General features: G+C 35.2%; 1 protein-coding gene across 5 annotated transcripts in view; it reads right to left on the bottom strand.

The window, feature by feature from the left end:
* Window positions 1–762: 762 nt before the first annotated feature.
* SHOC1 (shortage in chiasmata 1) overlaps window positions 763–20022 on the bottom strand; it is a 77324-nt gene continuing 58064 nt past the window's right edge. For all 5 annotated transcript variants that reach the window (XM_057498924.1, XM_036915661.2, XM_057498925.1 and 2 more), the window contains 5 exons: window positions 19735–19828; window positions 16155–16286; window positions 7552–7701; window positions 5229–6195; window positions 763–3000 (listed from right to left, as the gene is read on the bottom strand). In XM_057498924.1, coding sequence (XP_057354907.1) covers window positions 2900–3000; window positions 5229–6195; window positions 7552–7701; window positions 16155–16286; window positions 19735–19828 — 1444 coding nt within the window. In that variant the 3' untranslated portion in view covers window positions 763–2899. The remainder of the gene's footprint in view (window positions 3001–5228; window positions 6196–7551; window positions 7702–16154; window positions 16287–19734; window positions 19829–20022) is intronic.

The following is a 20022-nucleotide window of genomic DNA, read 5'->3' on the forward strand; positions in this document are numbered from 1 at the left end:
AATCTACTCCACTCTTCCTGTTCCTCAGCACACACAGGGAGCCCAATTTCTCCCCTAGAATGGCGTTCTATACTGCCAGAATCCAGAACTCATTGTATTTTCATTTCATGACTTTGTTGAGGGCCAAAGGACTTGACTAACTTCAAAATGAGGCCATTATAGGAGTAACTCAAAAGCAGGATCAGCTCAAACGTTAGCAAAGAGCCACCGAAGTCTGTCACTTCTTAATTTCTAAAAAGTTATGTACCTAACAAATGGTGCTGGCATTATTGGCTGTCCATTCAGAACGAAATAAATTTGGGCCTGTGTTATACTATGTAAAAAAAATTCCACATGGTTAAAGAAATGTAATACAAAAGTATTAGAAGAAATTTAGGAGAATTATGTACCTTTAGGGTAAAAGACATCTCCCTAAGCAAGGCAGGAGACCCAGAAATCAAGAAGTGTATACCTGATCATACCAAATTAAATTTAAATAATTAAACAATTTAAATAGTTTAACAAAGTACCAACTTAGAAATTCTTGTATGACAGGAAATCATAACAAACCAAATAAAAAAGCAAAAGAAAGAAAAACAAGTATTTTTTAGCCCTCATTGTGTATTGCCAGTTTGCACTCTCTACCCACTCCACCCAGGCTATCCCATTTATTAAAATGGTTGGATCCTTTATTTTAGAGTGGGCTTATCTGGGGAGAATAATCAGGCTCCTAGCATGAGAGGCATGGGGTGGGCCACCTTGGTGCTGATCCCCAGTTGTACAGAGTCTCAGTGGCAAGGGGAGGAGTATCGTACCCATCCATAGTTAGAAGGGACAGCTGATGTTCTGGTGAGGCCTTCAAATTTTGGACTGGGCCTAAGAACTTGGGGTAAGGCTGCTCAAAAGCCTACAAAGGAGTATCACTATAACCAGCAGTGGATCTAAGGGCAAGAATTCCCCTTAGAATGTGAAAAACCTCATAGGGAAATGCCCTCAGAAAAAGAACTGAAGTTTTCATTGCAAGGATGTTGGGCTGCTTCCAAACAATTCCATATGATGGGGCTTTTGGGAGAGGATCTTAGAAGCTGGACTGACACTTGGTCTCCTAACAAGAGCCTATCTAGACACTTCAAGCTTCTCCTTATGGACCAGCCCAACCAGTAACATGACAGTTGTTCCCTGAGAGTGCTCTGCTGTTGCAGAGCTCACATCCTTTATCCTTGCACTGAGGTTCCCAAAACTAGACTTGTCTCCCAGTAGTACATCTGATGGACAGCAGCACTAGAGAACCCTCCCCTTCTCCAACTGGCCCAGGCAGAATGTATGCATGAACAGCAAGCCTTTCTGAGAAGTGCAGCAGGAGGACTCAGATGCTTGTACTCCATTTGGTGGTAGCTTAGCACAGGGCTGGCCGAATCTAAGGCCTGTGAAGAGACTCCTCTCCTGTGGCGTCTGATTACAGAAGGGATAAAGGAAATCTGCAATCTGGGGAGCCTTGGCCTCACCTTGGTTTAGGAGCAATCCTGTGAAAACTTAGAGAGTAAAACAGAAATTCCAATTCAATTTCCAGAAATAGTTTCTCTTTAAAGTCTCCACCCCCTACATACCCAAGTGAAAGTGAACATTAAAATATAAAAGTGGAGTAGAAAGAGGAGAGTAAGAGGCGGTACAAAGTCGAGTTAAGCCTGATTCAAAAAGGAGGATGTTATTAGGTGTCGGACACTGCAGAGAGGTTCCCCGAGGTGATGTCTCAATGTCCTTTGAATCTGAGAAGGTAGAGGTCAATTTTAGTTAATAATAGGGTGATAATCTCAAGCCAGAAAGGAGTATGTCTGTGGTCTTTGAGTGTTTTTTTGCTTGTGTACCACATAAAATTATGTCAAAAACCTGTGTACCTCCATTTTAGAGTTGACATATAAACATTTCATCATAACTTTGAATAGTTGCCAAGAATATAATTTTATTAAAAATTCTGACATTTAAAAATAAAGTGATTATGTCTTTCTTTTAAATGTATTCAATGAAATACAAATACCATATGAATTAGAAACCTACAATTACCCATTTAAAAATAAACAAACTATTCTTCAAAAATATTGTACCAGCAATATAAGAAAGTGTTGTCTCTCCAAAATACTAATGTTGGATATTATGAATTCTCAAAACTTTTGCCCATCTGATAGGTGAAAAAACAGCACCTTAAAGTTTAATTTGCAGTTGCCTAAAAATTAATGAAGCTTCATATTGTTTCAAATGCATTTACTGGCTATTTTTGTTTCTTCCATGAACTATCTATTCATATATTTTGCCCATGCCTCTATTAGCTTGTCTTTTTCCTATCAATTTATAGGAATTCTTTGTGTATTAGGAATATAAACCCTTTTTCTATTATGTGGGTTGCAAATGCCTTCTCTTAGTAATTCATGTTGAAACTCTGTGTATGAACACAACACTTTAAATTGGAAGTTCTCTAACTTCAGTTTTACTGAGGTTTTAACCTTCTTAGTGGTGGAGGATTAACTGTGGAGTTTACTTCTTGACTCAAAGGGTCAGATTGAGGTGGAGGTGCATGAAAAAGGCTTCCTGGGGGAAAGCTGGGAGGCAGCTGACTCTTCAGGAGAAAACTAAATAAGACTTTTGTATGCATACAATTAAATTTCGTATTTCTCTAAAAAAAAAAAAGAATGTGGTGTTAGGTGAATCTGTGAGCTCTTTGCATCTTATCACAATTATGCTAATTAGGATATTGGACTTACAAAAATGCAAACTGGATGGAATATACATTATGAAAATTTAATATAGAAATGGGAGAACATCTAAGAATGATTACATTTTCTTTAATGTATGAGTAAATTTAAATCATTTTGTTACTGGGTGATCATCAAAAACAGTGGAATGTGGTGTGCAACACTTTCTCTTTTTAAAAAAACCTCAGACGAGTTTGTCCATCAGCTCTACCAGGGACTTTTTCATACACTAGACGTCTTTTTTTGAATTGTGGTAGTTGAGAGCGCATGAAATCTGTTAAAAGGAGAAAAAAGACTATTTTATTGCTGATAATAATCAAGTGTAGCTATTTTTTCCCCCAGCTTTTCAAGTGGATCCTGTTTGTTCATCATCTATCTACAAAGCTAAAATTTCCAAACTGAAATAAAATAGTGACTATTAAAATTACATTATTTAGTATAAATGTACCTGTACCTAATGGTCTAGGGCTAATTAATATTATGTACACATATTTGTATGCTTTTGCCTTGCACCAATAATTAAATCTCCCTGGATTTAAGACTCTTGATTTTAGTTTTCCCCCCATTAAGCATGCTCCTTAATCCATATCTGTAATGTTATTGAATTTACCCTGAGCTCGATAAATGATAGGTGGTGATCATGTGTGGACTCACCTTATATGACTGTATTATATATGACATATTAACCTGAAAAGTCCTAGATTTGGATCTTATAGAGGCTGATAGATTAAATCAGTAAAAAAGGAGGTAAAAAATTTTTTTTAAGTTTTAGTGAACCTTCCTGGGGACATAATCTCATAATTGCAAGAGTTGAATGCCATCATAAGCAAATTAATAAAGCAATACAGTAGGTAATTTTATAGAGATCACAAATACACACCTACAGGACAAATGGAAAATTATTTTGAGGTTATGCCAAGGTTAAGTTTTCTAGGTTAAGTTTTCTAGGGTACTTATTGTGTCAGTATGCATTCTGGAAGTATTATATCTTAAACAATGTATCTGGAGGTAATGATGTGCTAAGAAAACCAGTAAAAATGTTGCCATTGTGATTATGAAGATGCTAACATCAAAGATTCACGTGAACTGTTGGAAAGTGAAAAAAGCAGTATATCTAAGCCAACATTATTTACATATGATTAAAAATATATTTATAACTAAGTTAATGAATTAAAATGTAAGTAGACATTTGGCTAGCCCGTCTATATCCCTAAAAGCTTAAATACTAACATTTATTTATTTATGAGATCTTCATTGAAAAGTGGGAGGATTATCTTGTACACTGAGTGCCCTGTGTTCAAGGATGTATATAGTCATATGCATGCTTAGCTTATTCCAGGATGGAAAAAAGATGGAATTTTTCTCCAGTTCACTTATGAAGCAGGAATAACTTTCATATGAAAATGTGACTGAGAACAAATAAACAACAGATGAATTTCATCATGAAAGTAGAGATGAAAATCATAAATAAATATTAGCAATCATATCCAACAGCCTATTCAAAGAATCACTCCTCAAAAACCAATTCAATTTATTACAGGAATGGCAAAAATGATTTAATATTAGTTAAACCTGTAAATATAATCCTCGACACTAATAGGTTGATGGAGAAAACATATTTGATTTTCCCCAATAGGTGTTAAAAAGAATTTGCATAAAATTCAGTATCTATTCCTCATGAAAGTTCTTACAAAACTGTGGTTAGAATACTTCCCATTAAAATAAGGAACAAAACAAATTATGATTATTAAATGGGACCAAATCCAAGTTTGTGAGCCCTGGAGCTTCTACAGTTTGGGAATGCAAGGTTTTCTGAGCCCCTCTCAGGTCGCACAAAAGGGTCGTGCAAAAAGAGGAGCTTTGAAACTGAAGCTTCTCCCCTCCCTTGTGCTCTCCTTAATGTTAAGGCTACGTATGTAAGGCCATTAGAACTTGATATTTTGTTCTAGAGGCTCAAGCCAAAGCAGTAAGAAATGACACAGAAAGAAAAGGTATAATTACCAGAAATGAGAAAATTAAATTGTCCTTTTAAAAATTTATATGATTAAATGTTTGGAAACATCAATTGTAAAATAGAGCTAATAGGTAGTATTTATTCAATGTCATAATAAAATAACCTACATAAAAGGCCTAGAATGTCACCTGGCAAATAATAAGCTCTTAATAAATGTTAGGTCATTAAATATCTCTGCCTAACAAAGAGGCTAATTTTCTAATTCACCGATTTTTCTTTTTAGTCTTTAATTTTAGTCTTCTGCTGTACTTAGATTTGTTCTGTGTTTTTATTTTTAACTTAACTTGAATGCTTCACTCATGTAAAGATACAATAATTTGACATATTTTATTTGCATTTATTTTCTTAGAAGTCTATAATTAGAATTTTGATTTTCTGTTTGAAATTAAAGTGTAGTAATTAAGCATCTTAAAAATTTTTTTCTGAGATGATTATATGTTTTAAAACTATATTTAAGCATAGTTTTATCAATTATTGGATGGTGTTACCTGTTAATGATTTCTTGTCTCCTGAGTCAGATGAAGATTCAGAGGGCCTTTTCTGTCCTAAACTTTTTCCAGCTTTTTGGTGGAAATAAAGACTGTTGAATTCTTTTTGATTTACATTAGAATCAGAAGCACAAAATAGATCCAAACTGGGGACAGAAGGTAATTCTCTACAGAAGGTCTTTTCAGTCCCAGCACTTGAACTTTCATGTATGAAGCTGTCTAAATCAACTGATAGACATTTTTGCTGATTAGTGAATAAGTTATCTTTCTGAGAGTACCATTTGTCACATGTAGTCTGCTTTGCACCATACTGTAAATTGAATAAGTGATTCTGTTGTTCCCACACATTTTTCTTGAAGTTCCAGTGAAGAGGAGATTGTGAGCCCTCTAATGAAAAGATAGGGGCAGATACTTCTTTATTTATAGGTCCTTTTGCTTCAAATGTTCCCTTTTTCTGACAATTTTTAAAATTAGGGGCAACTCTCTTCTGAGTATCAATTGGTGATATTATGGTTTCACAATTCATTTGTGATAATCCCAAAGAAAAGACATCTGTCAGTGAATCATTCTGGTTTAGAAAGGAGTTACCTTTTGCATTTCTTGATTCTGTATTTCTTAGGAAAAGATTATTCTGCACTATGATACGGTTACAACTGGAGTCTTCCTCGTGGCTAGTCTGATTGTAAGAAGTCACAAATGGTAAAATGCCTGGCATTTCTCTGAGTTCCATAAGGGAAGAGTTGTACTTTAAAGTGGTATTTGTATCTTCATGCACTGTCCCTCCTAAGTCTGAATATTGGAAATAGTCATTTTGTTCTTGAATGGCAGAGTTCGAAAAACCAGAAGCTGAACTCTGAGAAGTAAAGGTACTAGCCTGAGTCCTACTTTCCTGAGGTAATGACATTTGAGGTGATTTTGTTATTGAAGAAGAATTAATCTTGAATAAGGAAGTGATGCTACAAAAATCCTAAAAATTTTTTAAAACAATTAATAAAATACAAATACAATATAAACATTAATCAAGTTAATATAAGTAATGATGTTTATCTAAATAGAAAGAGGCAAATATAAATAAATAGTCCATACTTAGGTATTATACTGATCCATGCAATAAGAACATAATATATTTAGGTTCCATTAAAGGAAAAACTTATTGTAATTTGCATCTATTTTCTAGTCACTTATAGTAGAATTTTTAGTTAAACAAGTTATATGTGAATACCATTTCCTTGACCAAAGTTTAAAATTTTTACCAATAAGGCTAAAACTCTCTTTACTACAATAATGAAGGGTGTCAGAATTGCTTGGAAGAGATAATGTTAAGCACGTATGAATAGAGTGTATAATTGAATACTAGTAGGCACATTAATATTTCAAAAAGATTTTAAGTGTGATAAACTGACTTCATTGAATTATCTATATAAGATAGACTTAAAATGTATGTGATTGACCTGATCATCTACATGTGCTCTCATACAACACTAAACTATGTTTTCTACCTTTATCTTGTATCTACCTACCACTTCAGCATTTTATTAAAAATAATAATAATAAAGAGAGAAATGTGGTATCCACATATAAATCAAGTATAAAAACCAAATCAGTATTCATATTTGAACTGACTGTTTATAGTTCATAATGCATGAGCAAAACCGAAAGTTTCTGTGATGACTGCCCTTGTACTGTTCACTATGTAACTTATTCATTATGTAAGAATTTGTTCTCCATGTAAGAACTTGTTTGTTATGCCTCAGAAGATTGGAGACTGACAAAAATTAGGCTTGGGGTGGAATAATGATTGTGCATTGAGCATTGACTCCCCTATACAGAATTTTATTGTCGTTAACAACCATTTGATCAATAAATATGAGAGATGCCCTCACAAAAAAAAAAAAAAAAAAAAAAAAAAAAAAAAGGACAGACTTCCAATGGTAAAATAAATTAGTAACCGGGATGTAATGTATAGCATAAGGAATATAGTCAAGATATTGTAACAGCTTGGTAGGGTGATAGCTGGAACCTAGAATTATGTATATAAATGTTCTACCACTGTGTTGTACACTTGAAACTCATGTAATGTAATACTGTGTGTCAACTACCCTTCAATAAAAAATAATTATTAAAAAAAAAAAAAAATGTATGTGATTGACAGCCAGTGAGAATTATACATGAAATTCAGTTCAAGTAAATTATTTCTTTGCTATGTGAAGCCCAATACAATTAAACTTGGATCCTCTCATTTTGAAAACCCTTATGGTAAAAATAGACCCTCAAATGGAAAGGAAATGAACTCATACAAGGATATGGATCTCAAATAACTAACCTTTAGCACTTTTTCTGGAACTTCAGGTAGGAGTTCCTGGAGTTGACAAAGAGTTGCTAATAATATCCAGTGCAGTGAAGGTCCTTTATTCAACATGAGCTGAGCCACCAATGGGTTAATACATGGAAAATCAAGTAAGTACATTTCTTCCTAGAAAAGAGTTGAAGGAATAATCAGCCAGTGGTCTTTTGGAAGTGACCCATTTTATTCTACTCACTCTAGCAGATTAAAATTTTTGCCATTGCACCTGACCCTCAATATGAGATGCCTGGAAAAAAAAGTACAGCCAGGAGGGAAAGAAATTTTTTTGGCAGTAAAGATTCATACAATCACAAAAGTGGGAAGGATCTTCAAGTTCATAGTCTAATCACTCATGTAAAAAATTCATTAGACTTCGCCTCCTTCAAATGACAATTGTTTTATCTAATGATAAATTTTTCTGAGAAACTTTTTAGGGGACTTAGTTATATACCTCAAGATTTCTTTAGTTCTCTGGAGTTCTTTGTAAACTCTATACCATCACCGTTTGATTAGGATGGACCATGCTTGCGGTATCTAACAGACTATAATTTCAGGAAAGCCTTATGAAGAGTAGAGGGAGAACTTCTATTAATCAGAACTGACTCTGGCAATCTGAAAATGTTTTCAGAGAGATCTCATAAAAATAAATATATGGCAGCCATTTTTACTATGGCTATATTCCCCCTTTTTCTGGGTTACACTGGCTTTTTGCATCCTTTTGGTTTTATCAAATGACAGGCTGTGAGTAGAGTAGACATGACCTGGTTAGGAGGAAATTGCACTCACATACATACAACGTCAACATTAATTATACCTATACTGGCTGGTAGTACTATGTACTGTTTAGGCATATAAAAAAGTTCTGTGACTTAATATATATGAATATTTTATTTATGTTTTATGATTTTATTTTTTTTGAATTGGTAAAATAATCACATGGCTCGAAATTCAAAACATACTAAAAGGTATACAGTGAAAATTTCCATTCCCACCTCATTACCACCATTTTCCTCCCTTGACATAACCAATGTTATAATTTCTTGGTATCCTTCCAGACATATTTTATTCATTTACAAACAAATACATGTAAATATTAATTTCCCCTAGTTTTACACAAATGGTAGTATACTGCATGCTCAGTGTTACAACTTCCACTTTTCACTTAATATATCGAAGATCATTCCATGTTAAAATATAAAGAGCTTTACCTTTTTTTATGGCTTCATGATTTGAGTACCTTTAAAAATAAAGGCAAAAAGAGCTACAAGATTGGTATGAGAACTTGGAAATGTTTATGCTTAAAAGGAATTTCTAAAAATTAACTGTTTAATCATAAATATTTCACAACTCTACTCAGGTTCAATTATGTAATTACTGACAAATCATGGAATGCTAGAATTTTGCTATTCTCATATTTACTATTCCTTTTTCTTCCTTTTCTTTTATTAAGGTATTATTGATATACACTCTTAATGAAGGTTTCACATGAAAAAACAATGTGGTTATTACTACATTCACCCCTGTTATCGTGTCCCCCCATACCCCATTGCAGTCACTGCCCATCAGTGTAGTAAGATGCCATAGAGTCACTATTTGCCTTCTCTGTCCTACACTGTCTTCCCCATGATCCCCCCACACCATGTGTGCCAATCATAATACCCTCCTCCCTCCCTCCCAACCCTCTCCACCCCACCCCTCCCCTTTGGTAGCTACTAGTCCCTTCTTGGAGTCTGTGATTCTGTTGCTGTTTTGTTCCTTCAGTTTTGCTTCATTGTTATACTCCACAAATGAGGGAAATCATTTGGTACTTCTTTCTCTGCCTGGCTTATTTCACTGAGCATAATATCCTCCAGCTCCATCCATTGTTGCAAATTGTAGAGTTTGTTTCTTTCTTATGGCTGAATAGTATTCCATTGTGTATATGTACCACATCTTCTCTATCCATTCATCTACTGATGGACACTTAGGTTGCTTCCATATATTAGCTATTGTAAATAGTGCTAGGATAAACACAGGGGTGCATATGTCTTTTTGAATCTGAGAAATTATATTCTTTGGGTAACTTCCTAGGAGTGGAATTCTTGGGTCAAATGGTATTTCTATTTTTAGTTTTGTAAGGAACCTCCATATTGCTTTCCACAGTGGTTGAATTAGCTTACATTCCCACCAGCAGTGTAGGAGGGTTCCCCTTTCTCCACATCCTTGCCAGCATTTGTTGTTCTTAGTCTTTTCAATACTGGCCATCTTAGCTGGTGTGAGGTGATATCTCATTGTGGTTTTTATTTGCATTTCCCTGATAATTAGTGACATGGAGGATCTTTTCATGTGCCTATTGGCCATCTGAATTTCTTCTTTGGAGAATTGTCTGTTCATATCCTCTGCCCATTTTTTAATCGGGTTATCTGTTTTTGGGTGTTGAGGCATGTGAGTTCTCTATATATTTTGGATGTTAACCCCTTGTCAGATATGTCGTCCCCTTGTCAGATATGTTGTTTACAAATATATTCTCCCATACTGTAGGATGCCTTTTTGTTCTGTTGATGGTGCCCTTTGCTGTAGAAGCTTTTAAGTTTGATGTAGTCCCATGTGTTCACTTTTGCTTTTGTTTCCCTTGCTTGAGAAGATGCATTCAGAAAAAAGTTGTTCATGTTTATATTCAGGAGATTTTTGCCTATGTTTTCTTCTAAGAGCTTTATGGTTTCATGACTTACATTGAAGTCTTTGATCCATTTTGAGTTTACTTTTGTATATGGGGTTAGACAATACTCCAGTTTCATTCTCTTGCATGTAGCTGTCCAGTTTTGCCAACACCAGTTGTTGAAGAGGCTGTCATTTCCCCATTGTATGTCCATGGCTCCTTTATCATATATTAATTGGCCATATATGGTTGGGTTTATATCTGGGCTCTCTAGTCTGTTCCATTGGTCTATGGGTCTGTTCTTGTGCCAGTACCAAATTGTCTTGATTACTGTGGCTTTGTAGTAGAGCTTGAAGTTGGGGAGCGTAATGCCCCCCAGCTTTACTCTTTCTTCTCAGGGTTGCTTTGGCTATTCAGGGTCTTTTGTGGTTCCATATGAATTTTAGAATTATTTTCTCTAGTTTGTTGAAGAATGCTGTTGGTATTTTGATAGGGATTGCACTGAATCTGTAGGTTGCTTTGGGCAGGATGGCCGTTTTGACAATATTACTTCTTCCTATCCATGAGCATGGGATGTGTTTCCATTTATTGGTATCTTCTTTAATTTCTCTCATGAGTGTCTTGTAGTTTTCAGTGTATAGCTCTTTCACTTCCTTTGTTAGGTTTATTTTTAGGTATTTTATTCTTTTTGATGCAATTGTGAATGGAATTGTTTTCCTGATTTCTCTTTCTGTTACTTCATCATTTGTGTATAGGAGTGCAACATATTTCTGTGTATTAATTTTGTATCCTGCAACTTTGCTGAATTCAGATATTAGATCTAGTAGTTTTGGAGTGGATTCTTTAGGGCTTTTTATGTACAATATCATGTCATCTGCAAACAGTGACAGTTTAACTTCTTCTTTACCAATCTGAATGCCTTTTCTTTCTTTGTGTTGTCTGATTGCTGTGTTGAGGACCTCCAGCACTATGTTGAATAAAAGTGGAGAGAGTAGGCATCCTTGTCTTGTTCTCGATCTTAAAGGAAAGGGTTTCCTTCTCACTGTTAAGTATGATGTTGGCTGTGGGTTTGTCATATATGGCCTTTATTATGTTGAGGTACTTGCCTTCTATACCCATTTTGTTGAGCGTTTTTATCATGAATGGATGTTGAATTTTGTCAAATGCTTTTTCAGCATCTATGGAGATGATCATGTGGTTTTTGTCCTTCTTTTTTTTGATGTGGTGGATGATGTTGATGGATTTTTGAATATTGTACCATCCTTCTTTCCCTGGACAAAATCCTATTTGATCATGATGGATGATCTTTTTGATGTATTTTTGAATTTGGTTTGCTAATATTTTGTTGAGTATTTTTGCATCTATGTTCACCAGGGATATTGGTCTGTAATTTTCTTTTTTTGTGTTGTCTTTGCCTGGTTTTGGTATTAGGGTGATGCTGGCTTCATAGAATGAGTTTGGAAGTATTCCTTCCTCTTTTACTTTTTGGAAAACTTTAAGGAGGATGGGTATTAGGTCTTCACTAAATGTTTGATAAATTTCACCAGTGAAGCCGTCTGGTCCAGGCATTTTGTATTTAAGGGAGTTTTTTGATTACCAATTCAATTTTGTTGCTAGTTATTGGTCTGTTCAGATTTTCTGTTTATGAGTCAGCCTTGGAAGGTTGTATTTTTCTAGAAAGTTGTCCATTTCTTCTAGGTTATCCAGTTTGTTAGCATATAATTTTCATAGTATTCTCTAACAATTCTTTATATTTCTGTGGTGTCCCTAGTGACTTTTCCATTCTCATTTTTTATTCTGTTTATGCGTGTAGACTCTTTTTTTTCTTGATAAGTCTGGCTAAGGGTTTATCTATTTTGTTTATTTTCTCAAAGAACCAGCTCCTGCTTTCATTGATTCTTTTTTCTTTCGTTTTATTCTTCTCAATTTTATTTATTTCTGCTTTAATCTTTATTATGTCCCTCCTTTTACTGACTTTGGGCCTCATTTGTTCTTCTTTTTCTAGTTTCATTAATTATGAGTATAGACTGCTCATATGGGATGGTTCTTCTTTCCTGAGGTAGGTCTGTATTGCAATGTACTTCCCTCTTAGCACCACCTTCACTGCGTCTCACAGATTTTGCAGTGTTGAATTATTGTTGTCATTTGTCTCCATATATTTCTTGATCTGTTTTTATTTGGTCATTGATCCATTGGTTATTTAGGAGCATGTTGTGAAGCCTCCATGTGTTTGTGGGATTTTTCATTTTCTTTGCATAATTTATTTCTAGTTTCATACCCTTGTGGTCTGAGAAGCTGGTTGGTGCTATTTCAATCTTTTTGAGTTTACTGAGGCTCTTTTTGTGGCCTAGTATATGATCTATTCTTGAAAACGTTCCATGTACACTTAAGAAGATTGTGTATCCTGCTGCTTTTGGGTGGAGAGTTCTGTAGATTTCTGTTAGGCCCATCTGTTCTAATGTGTTCTTCATGCCTCTGTGTCCTTACTTATTTTCTGTCTGGTTGATCTGTCCTTCAGAGTGAGTGGAGTGTTGAAGTCTCCTAGAATGAATGCATTGCATTCTATTTCCCCTTTTAATTCTGTTCGTATTTGTTTCATATATGTAGATGCTCCTGTGTTGGGTGCATCGATATTTATAATGGTTATATCCTCTTGTTGGATTAACCCCTTTATCATTATGCAATGTCCTTCTTTGTCTCTTGTGACTTTCTTTTTTTTAAGTCTATTTTGTCTGATACTAGTACTGCAACACCTGCTTTTTTCTCCCTATTAGTTGCATGAAATGTATTTTTCCTTTCTTTTATTTTTAGTCTGGGTATATCTTTGGGTTTGAAGTGAGTCTCTTGTAGGCAGCATATAGATGGGTCTTGTTTTTTTATCCATTCAGTGACTCTATGTCTTTCGATTGGTGCATTCATACCATTTATATGTAGGATGATTATCGACAGGCATGTACTTATTGCCATTGCAGGCTTTAGATTTGTGGTTACCAAACATTCACAGGTAACTTCCTTACTATCTAAGAGTCTAACTTAACTCACCTAATACACTATTACAAACACAATCTAAAGGTTCTTTTTTTCCCCTCTTTTTCTTCCTCCTCCATTCTTTATATATTAGGTATCATATTCTGTACTCTTTGTCTATCCCTTTTCATTACCTCTGGTGACAGCTATTTAGTCTTAGGAACACTTCGATCTATAGTAGTCCCTCCAAAATATACTGTAGAGATTGTTTGCTGGAGCTAAATTATCCCAGCTTTTGTTTATCGGGAAAATGTCTAATCCCTCCTTCAAATTTAAATGATAATCTTGCCGGATAAAGTATTCTTGGTTCAAGGACCTTCTTCTTTGTTGCATTAAATATATCATGCCACTCTGTTCTGGCCTGTAAGATTTCTGCTGAGAAGTCTGATGATACCCTGATGGGTTTTCCTTTGTATGTGATCTTATTTCTCTCTCTGGCTGCTTGTAATAGTCTGTCCTTATCCTTGATCTCTGCCATTTTAATTATATGTCTTGGTGTTGTCCTCCTTGGGTCCCTGGTGTTGGGAGATCTGTGCACCTCTGTGGGCTGAGATACTATTTCCTTCCCCAGACTGGGGGAGTTTTCAGCAATTACTTCCTCAAAGATACTTTCTATCCCTTTTTCTCTCTCTTCTTCTTCTGGTACCCCTATAATATGAATATTGTTCCATTTGGATTGGTCACACATTTCTCTCAGTATTCTTTCATTCCTAGAGATCCTTTTTTCTCTCTGTTCCTCTGCTTCTTTGTACTCCTCTTCCCTAATTTCTACTTCATTTATCGTCTCCTCTGCCATATCTAATCTGCTGTTAATACCCTCCATTGTGCTCTTCAATGATTGGATATCTGTCCTGAATTCGTTCCTGAGTTCTTGAATATTTTTCTGTACCTCCAAGAGCATGTTTATGATTTTTCATTTTGAAATCTCTTTCAGGAAGATTTATTAATTCAGTCTCACTTGATCCTTTCTCTGGTGTTGAGATTTTGCTTTGGACCCAGTTCTTTTTTTTTTAATAAATAAATATAGATTTATTTTAATGTTGCAGTTTTTGTTTTTGTTTTTTTTTTGAGAGGGCATCTCTCATATTTATTGATCAAATGGTTGTTAACAACAATAAAATTCTGTATAGGGGACTCAATGCACAATGATTAATCAACCCCAAGCCTAATTCTCAACAGTCTCCAATCTTTTAAAGTATAATGAACAAGTTCTTACATGGTGAACAAGGTCTTACATAGTGAATAAGTTCTTACATGGTGAACAGTGCAAGGGCAGTCATATCACAGAAACTTTTGGTTTTGATCACGCATCATGAACTATAAACAATCAAGTCAGATATTATTTGTTTGATTTTTATATTTGATTTATATGTGAATCCCACATTTCTCCCTTATTATTATTATTATTATTTTTTTAAATAAAATGCTGAAGTGGTAGGTAGAGGCAAGATAAAGGTAGAAAACATAATTTAGTGCTATAAGAGGGAAAATGTAGATGATCAGGTCTGTGCCTATAGACTAAGTATTAATCCTAACTAGACAAGGGCAACAAAACATCCACGGATGCAGAAGATTTCTCTCAAAACAGGGGGGGTGAGGTTCTAAGCCTCCCCTCTGTTTGGACCCAGTTCTTTTGATGTTTCATATTTGTATATTGCGCCCTCTAGTACCCAGAAGCTCTACTCTCTGGAGCTGTTCAGCTCCTGGAGTGATGTCAGGGGTCAGAGGGGAGTGGTTCTCATGCCTGGGGGATGGAAAGAGCTGTTTCCTGTTTCCTGGATATTATGCCTGTCTCCACTGCCAGAATCAGTGGGCTGAACACAGAGGTGTAAGCCTCAATGCTGTGTGTTTGTAGCTGCTGTAGGTGGGGTTTCCCTCTGGCTGGCCTGATGCCAGGGCAGGGGCTGCCGGTTTGCGAGCCAGGTGCAGGCTAGCCAGGAGGAAGACATAGCAGGCTGCATATCATGGTGGGGGCCTTGGAGCTGTGTAGCCAGCCAGGGGGATAGAGTGCCTGAAGATCATTTAAGTTCCCAACCTGCTGGGCAGAGTGCACCCAGACAATTTTGTCTACTTGTTCTTTCTCCTGAGCAGAAAGCTCTGTGCAATCCTTGCCCCCTTAGCAGCCCTCTCGCTGTTAGGAAGTCTCTTAGACTGCCTGCCCAGCTCAGCCAGATATGAATTCCTGGTTTTCACAAGCAGCTGCAGTCTCCATCTCTCCAGGTATTCTGCCTGTCTTAGCTTTCCAACTCTACTACTCACCAGAGCACCATGCAATGTAGGTTCATGCTCCCAGAGCAGATCTCCAGGGCTAGGTGTTCAGCAGTCCCAGGCCTCCACTCCCTCCCTGCTCTGTTTCTCTTCCTTCTGCCAGGGAGCTGGGGTGGGGGAAGGGCTTGGGTCCCGCCAGGTCACAGCTTTGGTACATTACCCTGTTCCGTGAGGTCTCCTCTTTTCTCCAGGTGTATGCAGTCTGGTGCAGCCTTCTTTCCTGTTTTCTTTCAGGATTGGTTGTATTAATTACATTTTCGTATTATATGTGGTTTTAGGAGGAGGTCTCTGTCCCACCTCTCATGCCATCTTTAATCCAATTCCCAGGTTAGTACTCTTATATATTTACTGTTCTTAAATGTTTAAATTTGGGTATTTGAAAAATAGCTATGCTTTTAAAATATTAGGTATTGAAGTCATTAGATAAGTTAGATTTGGAAATTCATTATAAAAGATCCCATTTAAATAGTTCTGTGAAATTGAAAAATATTCATGATTCTGGAAAATGATTGAAAAAATGTGCATATGTTTATGCTTACATATGCTCATGTAAGCACTACAGGACAAAAATATGCCACTAGTAAGAGAATTGTACATGTTATCTATATTTTCTTTGCAAATATCTAATTTATATGTTTAGAAGATAAACCTGAGAAGGTGAAACTTCAAGCCAGGATTTATCCAACCATTCATGAGGATCTTTCTTTGAGGTCATCAAATTGTGGTCAGCAATTTGTCGAATTATCAATGCAGTCTCTTCCACTCCTGGGACAATTATAAGCTAAAAAATATATTTTTTATGTTTAGATTATAGGAAATGTTAGGAAACAAAATGTATCATCTAAATATTGTTCATAATTAGAAGAAAAATACCCCCAGCAAATTCTAATCTTTGAACACTATTTTAGGTATAATTTATTAATTTATGTGAAATCCAGGATGTTTTGTGAGAATAAGCAATTCTCTTTCTTTCTTTAAATATCATATCCTTGTAGTTTCCAATTTTTTTAAATAATTTTTGTTCACTTCCATTTATTATTTATTAATAAAGTATTTTTAATAATTTGGTGTGAATTAGAAGAAAAAGCAATTTGGATATCACTAATAATATTTAATATTTTTCTTTTTCTAGGTTAAACCTCATAGTACTCAAATAAAAATAAGACTAAAATATATAGTGCCAGATGTTTCCTAACTCTGAAGAGAATTTCTTACTATCCCCTACTCCCCATCTGTCACTTGTGTTTTCCTCCATGCCCTTCTCTGTTTTGAAATGCCAGCCTTTTCCTTCCGCTTTCATTTCTATCTTTATCTTTTTCACCTTTTAGATTCAGTGGAAGGAAAGACAATTCATGGGTTAGCAGTTTAATGTGGACAGAATACTGCCCTAAATAATCATATCTTGGAAATGTAAGTATCTTGTCCTGAACTGGAAATTTAACAAAAGAAGACTGTACAAACCTGGCAAAATAATTATGACAATTTTTTCTTTCACAAGAATAACAAATACAAATCTGTTAATACATAACTGGGGAGTATATATATTCTAAGGAAGGATTTTCTTAAAATTACATTAAAGGTGTATAGAGTGCACAGAAACATACTGCTTGATTCCAAATTTGTCTTATTGCAAAGTTGTGGGTGGTTATTTATTTAAATATAAATTTTATTTGTAAAGGCATAATTTTATGATGGTGGTAATGAATAGTACCTTAATTTATTAGGGCAAGGATTCTGGAGTTCATGGCTATACTTTGGGAAATTCAGGAACCTCGTAACATTGTTTTCAAAAGTTTGCATTTGTGTGTATTTATGATTTATTTTTTCCAAAAAGAGGTCATAAGTAATTTATAGACATTTTTTGATATTCAAATAAAATATAGCATAACACTACTAGCAGTATTTTCTTTGAGTTTAAGAAAATGTACTTAAACTTCCCAATACTTCCTTTATGGCTAGGCTTTTCAGATGCCTGATAATAAAATAATAATCCATACTGATGCACTCTAAAAGGCCAAAGCCATATTCCTAAAAAAAGGAAGGTAAAGCAACAATATTTTCTAAAATAATATGATCTAGGGAACCTACTTTAATGTAATAATACTATTAAGTCAGGGAAATGGGAGGCTTGAGTATTGTTGACATACTGATAGTAGAGTAGGAGCAAATTGATCATACTTGTTTCTCAAATTCTATGAAAAAAACTGATCTACTTTTAAAATTATGTGAAACTTGAAAACCTTTTGAAATAGTTTGATCCAGATGAGAGCAGACTTTTGATGGGAATGGATAGTGCCTGGCAGTGCCTTCTATCTCATCACCAAATGTCTTCCTTGGAACATGTCTTCTATAGACCATGTCTCTGTATCTGAATATATCACTCCTGGTTATTGTACACCTCATATACAGAGGCATAAAATATTCTTTAAAGCATATTTTGCATGTAACCACTTACCACTAGCTGAGAAGAAAAGAGACTGCTTATGTGGTGAAACTTTACTTGAATTTACATTTGCCATTCACTTACTTAGATAACTTTTCTGAGAGTTTTATTTCTATGTTAATATGAAGGATCAAAATTATGGGGATACTATTTCAAATAGTTGTTGATTTTGACAGGTTGTGCTTTGATTTAATTCTACTTAAGGGATGTTTGTTGAATGTGTTTTTTGTGTACAAAGCACTGTGCTAGATGCTATGGGTTGTACAAAGAAAAAGGGCCTAGTTCTTACCCTCCAAGGTGGAAGATACTTGAACAAATACCTCATACGATAATAAAGGTATAAGTGTTACTGGGAGGATGGAAGACAGAGATTTATCCCGACAGGGATAATTGGGGCACATTTCTTACAGTGTTTGAGTAGGGCAGGAAAAGACAGAACTATAAAGGCTGGCAGGAAGGGGACAGGGAATAGTATTTCTGGGAGAAGACAGATCAGAGTAAGTCTGTGCAATGGCTGAGAGGTGATGTTGTGGAGCATATTCAGGAAATGGCGAGTAAAATTACATTAAAGGAAGGATTACTAGGGACCAAATCATGAAGGAGTTTGAAGCCAGCTGAATCTGAACTCTATTTTGAGTGAAGTAGGAAGCTATGGAAGGTTTTTTAGGCAAGAAAATTCAACTGAAAAACTCAAATTTATCAACAGTCCATTATGTACTTGGTACTGTACTGGGAGCCAGGAATAAACAAGGGAATAAATATGTTCCCTTTCCTTCAGAAGCTTACAGTTTAGGGAGTGAAATATTCACAGCTGTATTTCAGAAGTGTAATTGGTGTCAACATATATGATGCACTGGAGTGGGAAAAGAGTAGAAATATGGAGATTAACCAGAAAGCTACTTTAAAACTGAAGTGAGGAGTGAAGGCCTGAATTTGGGGAAATAGAGAAAGGAGAGGCATATTTTAGAGACACTGCAGAGTTAAAATGAGGATTTAGCTACTGGTTAGGTTAGAATGGTTGTAAGGCTGTTAGTAGAATAGGTTAGAAAAATTGTGTTTTGGACATGCAAAGTTTGAGGTACCAGTGGGATGATTTCCAGTAGAATGCTACACTATAGGTGCAGACCTTAAGAAAACTCAGGAAAACTTTGAAGATTATACTCAGAAATGAAAGCTAAATTTGTGGAATGTCTGAGTTTATCAAGGTCAGAATATAAAGTGATAACAGAAAAGGACTGAGCCTTGAATTTGGGGGAATGTCTCAGTTTGAGTTGGACTCTGAAAAAACGAGCCAAGAAAGGAGACTGGTCAGAGATCACCAAGGTATTACTGTGTTCATATGTCATAGGATTTCCATTTTACAGCTGACAAAAACAGTATATCTTTCATAAGTAACATTTTTGATCAAGGGATACTTATTTTTATTCATATCCTACCATGTTTCAGTAAGTAGCAGTGACTGTAATGGGGTATGTGGTGGGTTCTTGATGATGGGGGAAGTCTAGTAACCACAATGTTGCTTATGTAATTTTATATTAATGATACCAAAAAAAAATGTAAGTAGCAGTTAAGAGATAAAATATGAATTAAAATTCATTAAAGATGTTTTGAACAGAAATTTAAATGGAAAGAATATTTATTAATTTGAAAACTGTTCTTTTTATGGCTTTTAAGCATGTGTTCTTTAGTTTACCCACTTAATGTTTCTTCTCGCCAGACACTTCAATTTGAGTATAATTTTGGTTTCTGAAAAATACTTATGAGCAAACATATAGGAAAAGAATACCTTGACATCCAGTTCTTCTGATTTTAGCCCAAATGAAACCAAAGCTGCATAAATCAGTGCCAAGTGATGAAGTGAACTTTCTGTAAGGTGGTACCTAAAAAAGAATTATATTACTATACTTCTACTCATCTGATGTCTGATTGTACTTATTAAAAATTCATTTTGTTGTCCAGATTTCATAATGTTATTAGAATAACCTGGCTAAGGCAATGTTAGTGTGGGAGACTGGGTTTTTTTTGTCCACTTAGCATTCTTTTGAAAGAATGGTCCCACCTCCATTCTTTACGA

Source organism: Manis pentadactyla, chromosome 3 (genome assembly GCF_030020395.1).
Source record: "Manis pentadactyla isolate mManPen7 chromosome 3, mManPen7.hap1, whole genome shotgun sequence".
In the NCBI taxonomy this organism is placed as follows: Eukaryota; Metazoa; Chordata; class Mammalia; order Pholidota; family Manidae; genus Manis; species Manis pentadactyla.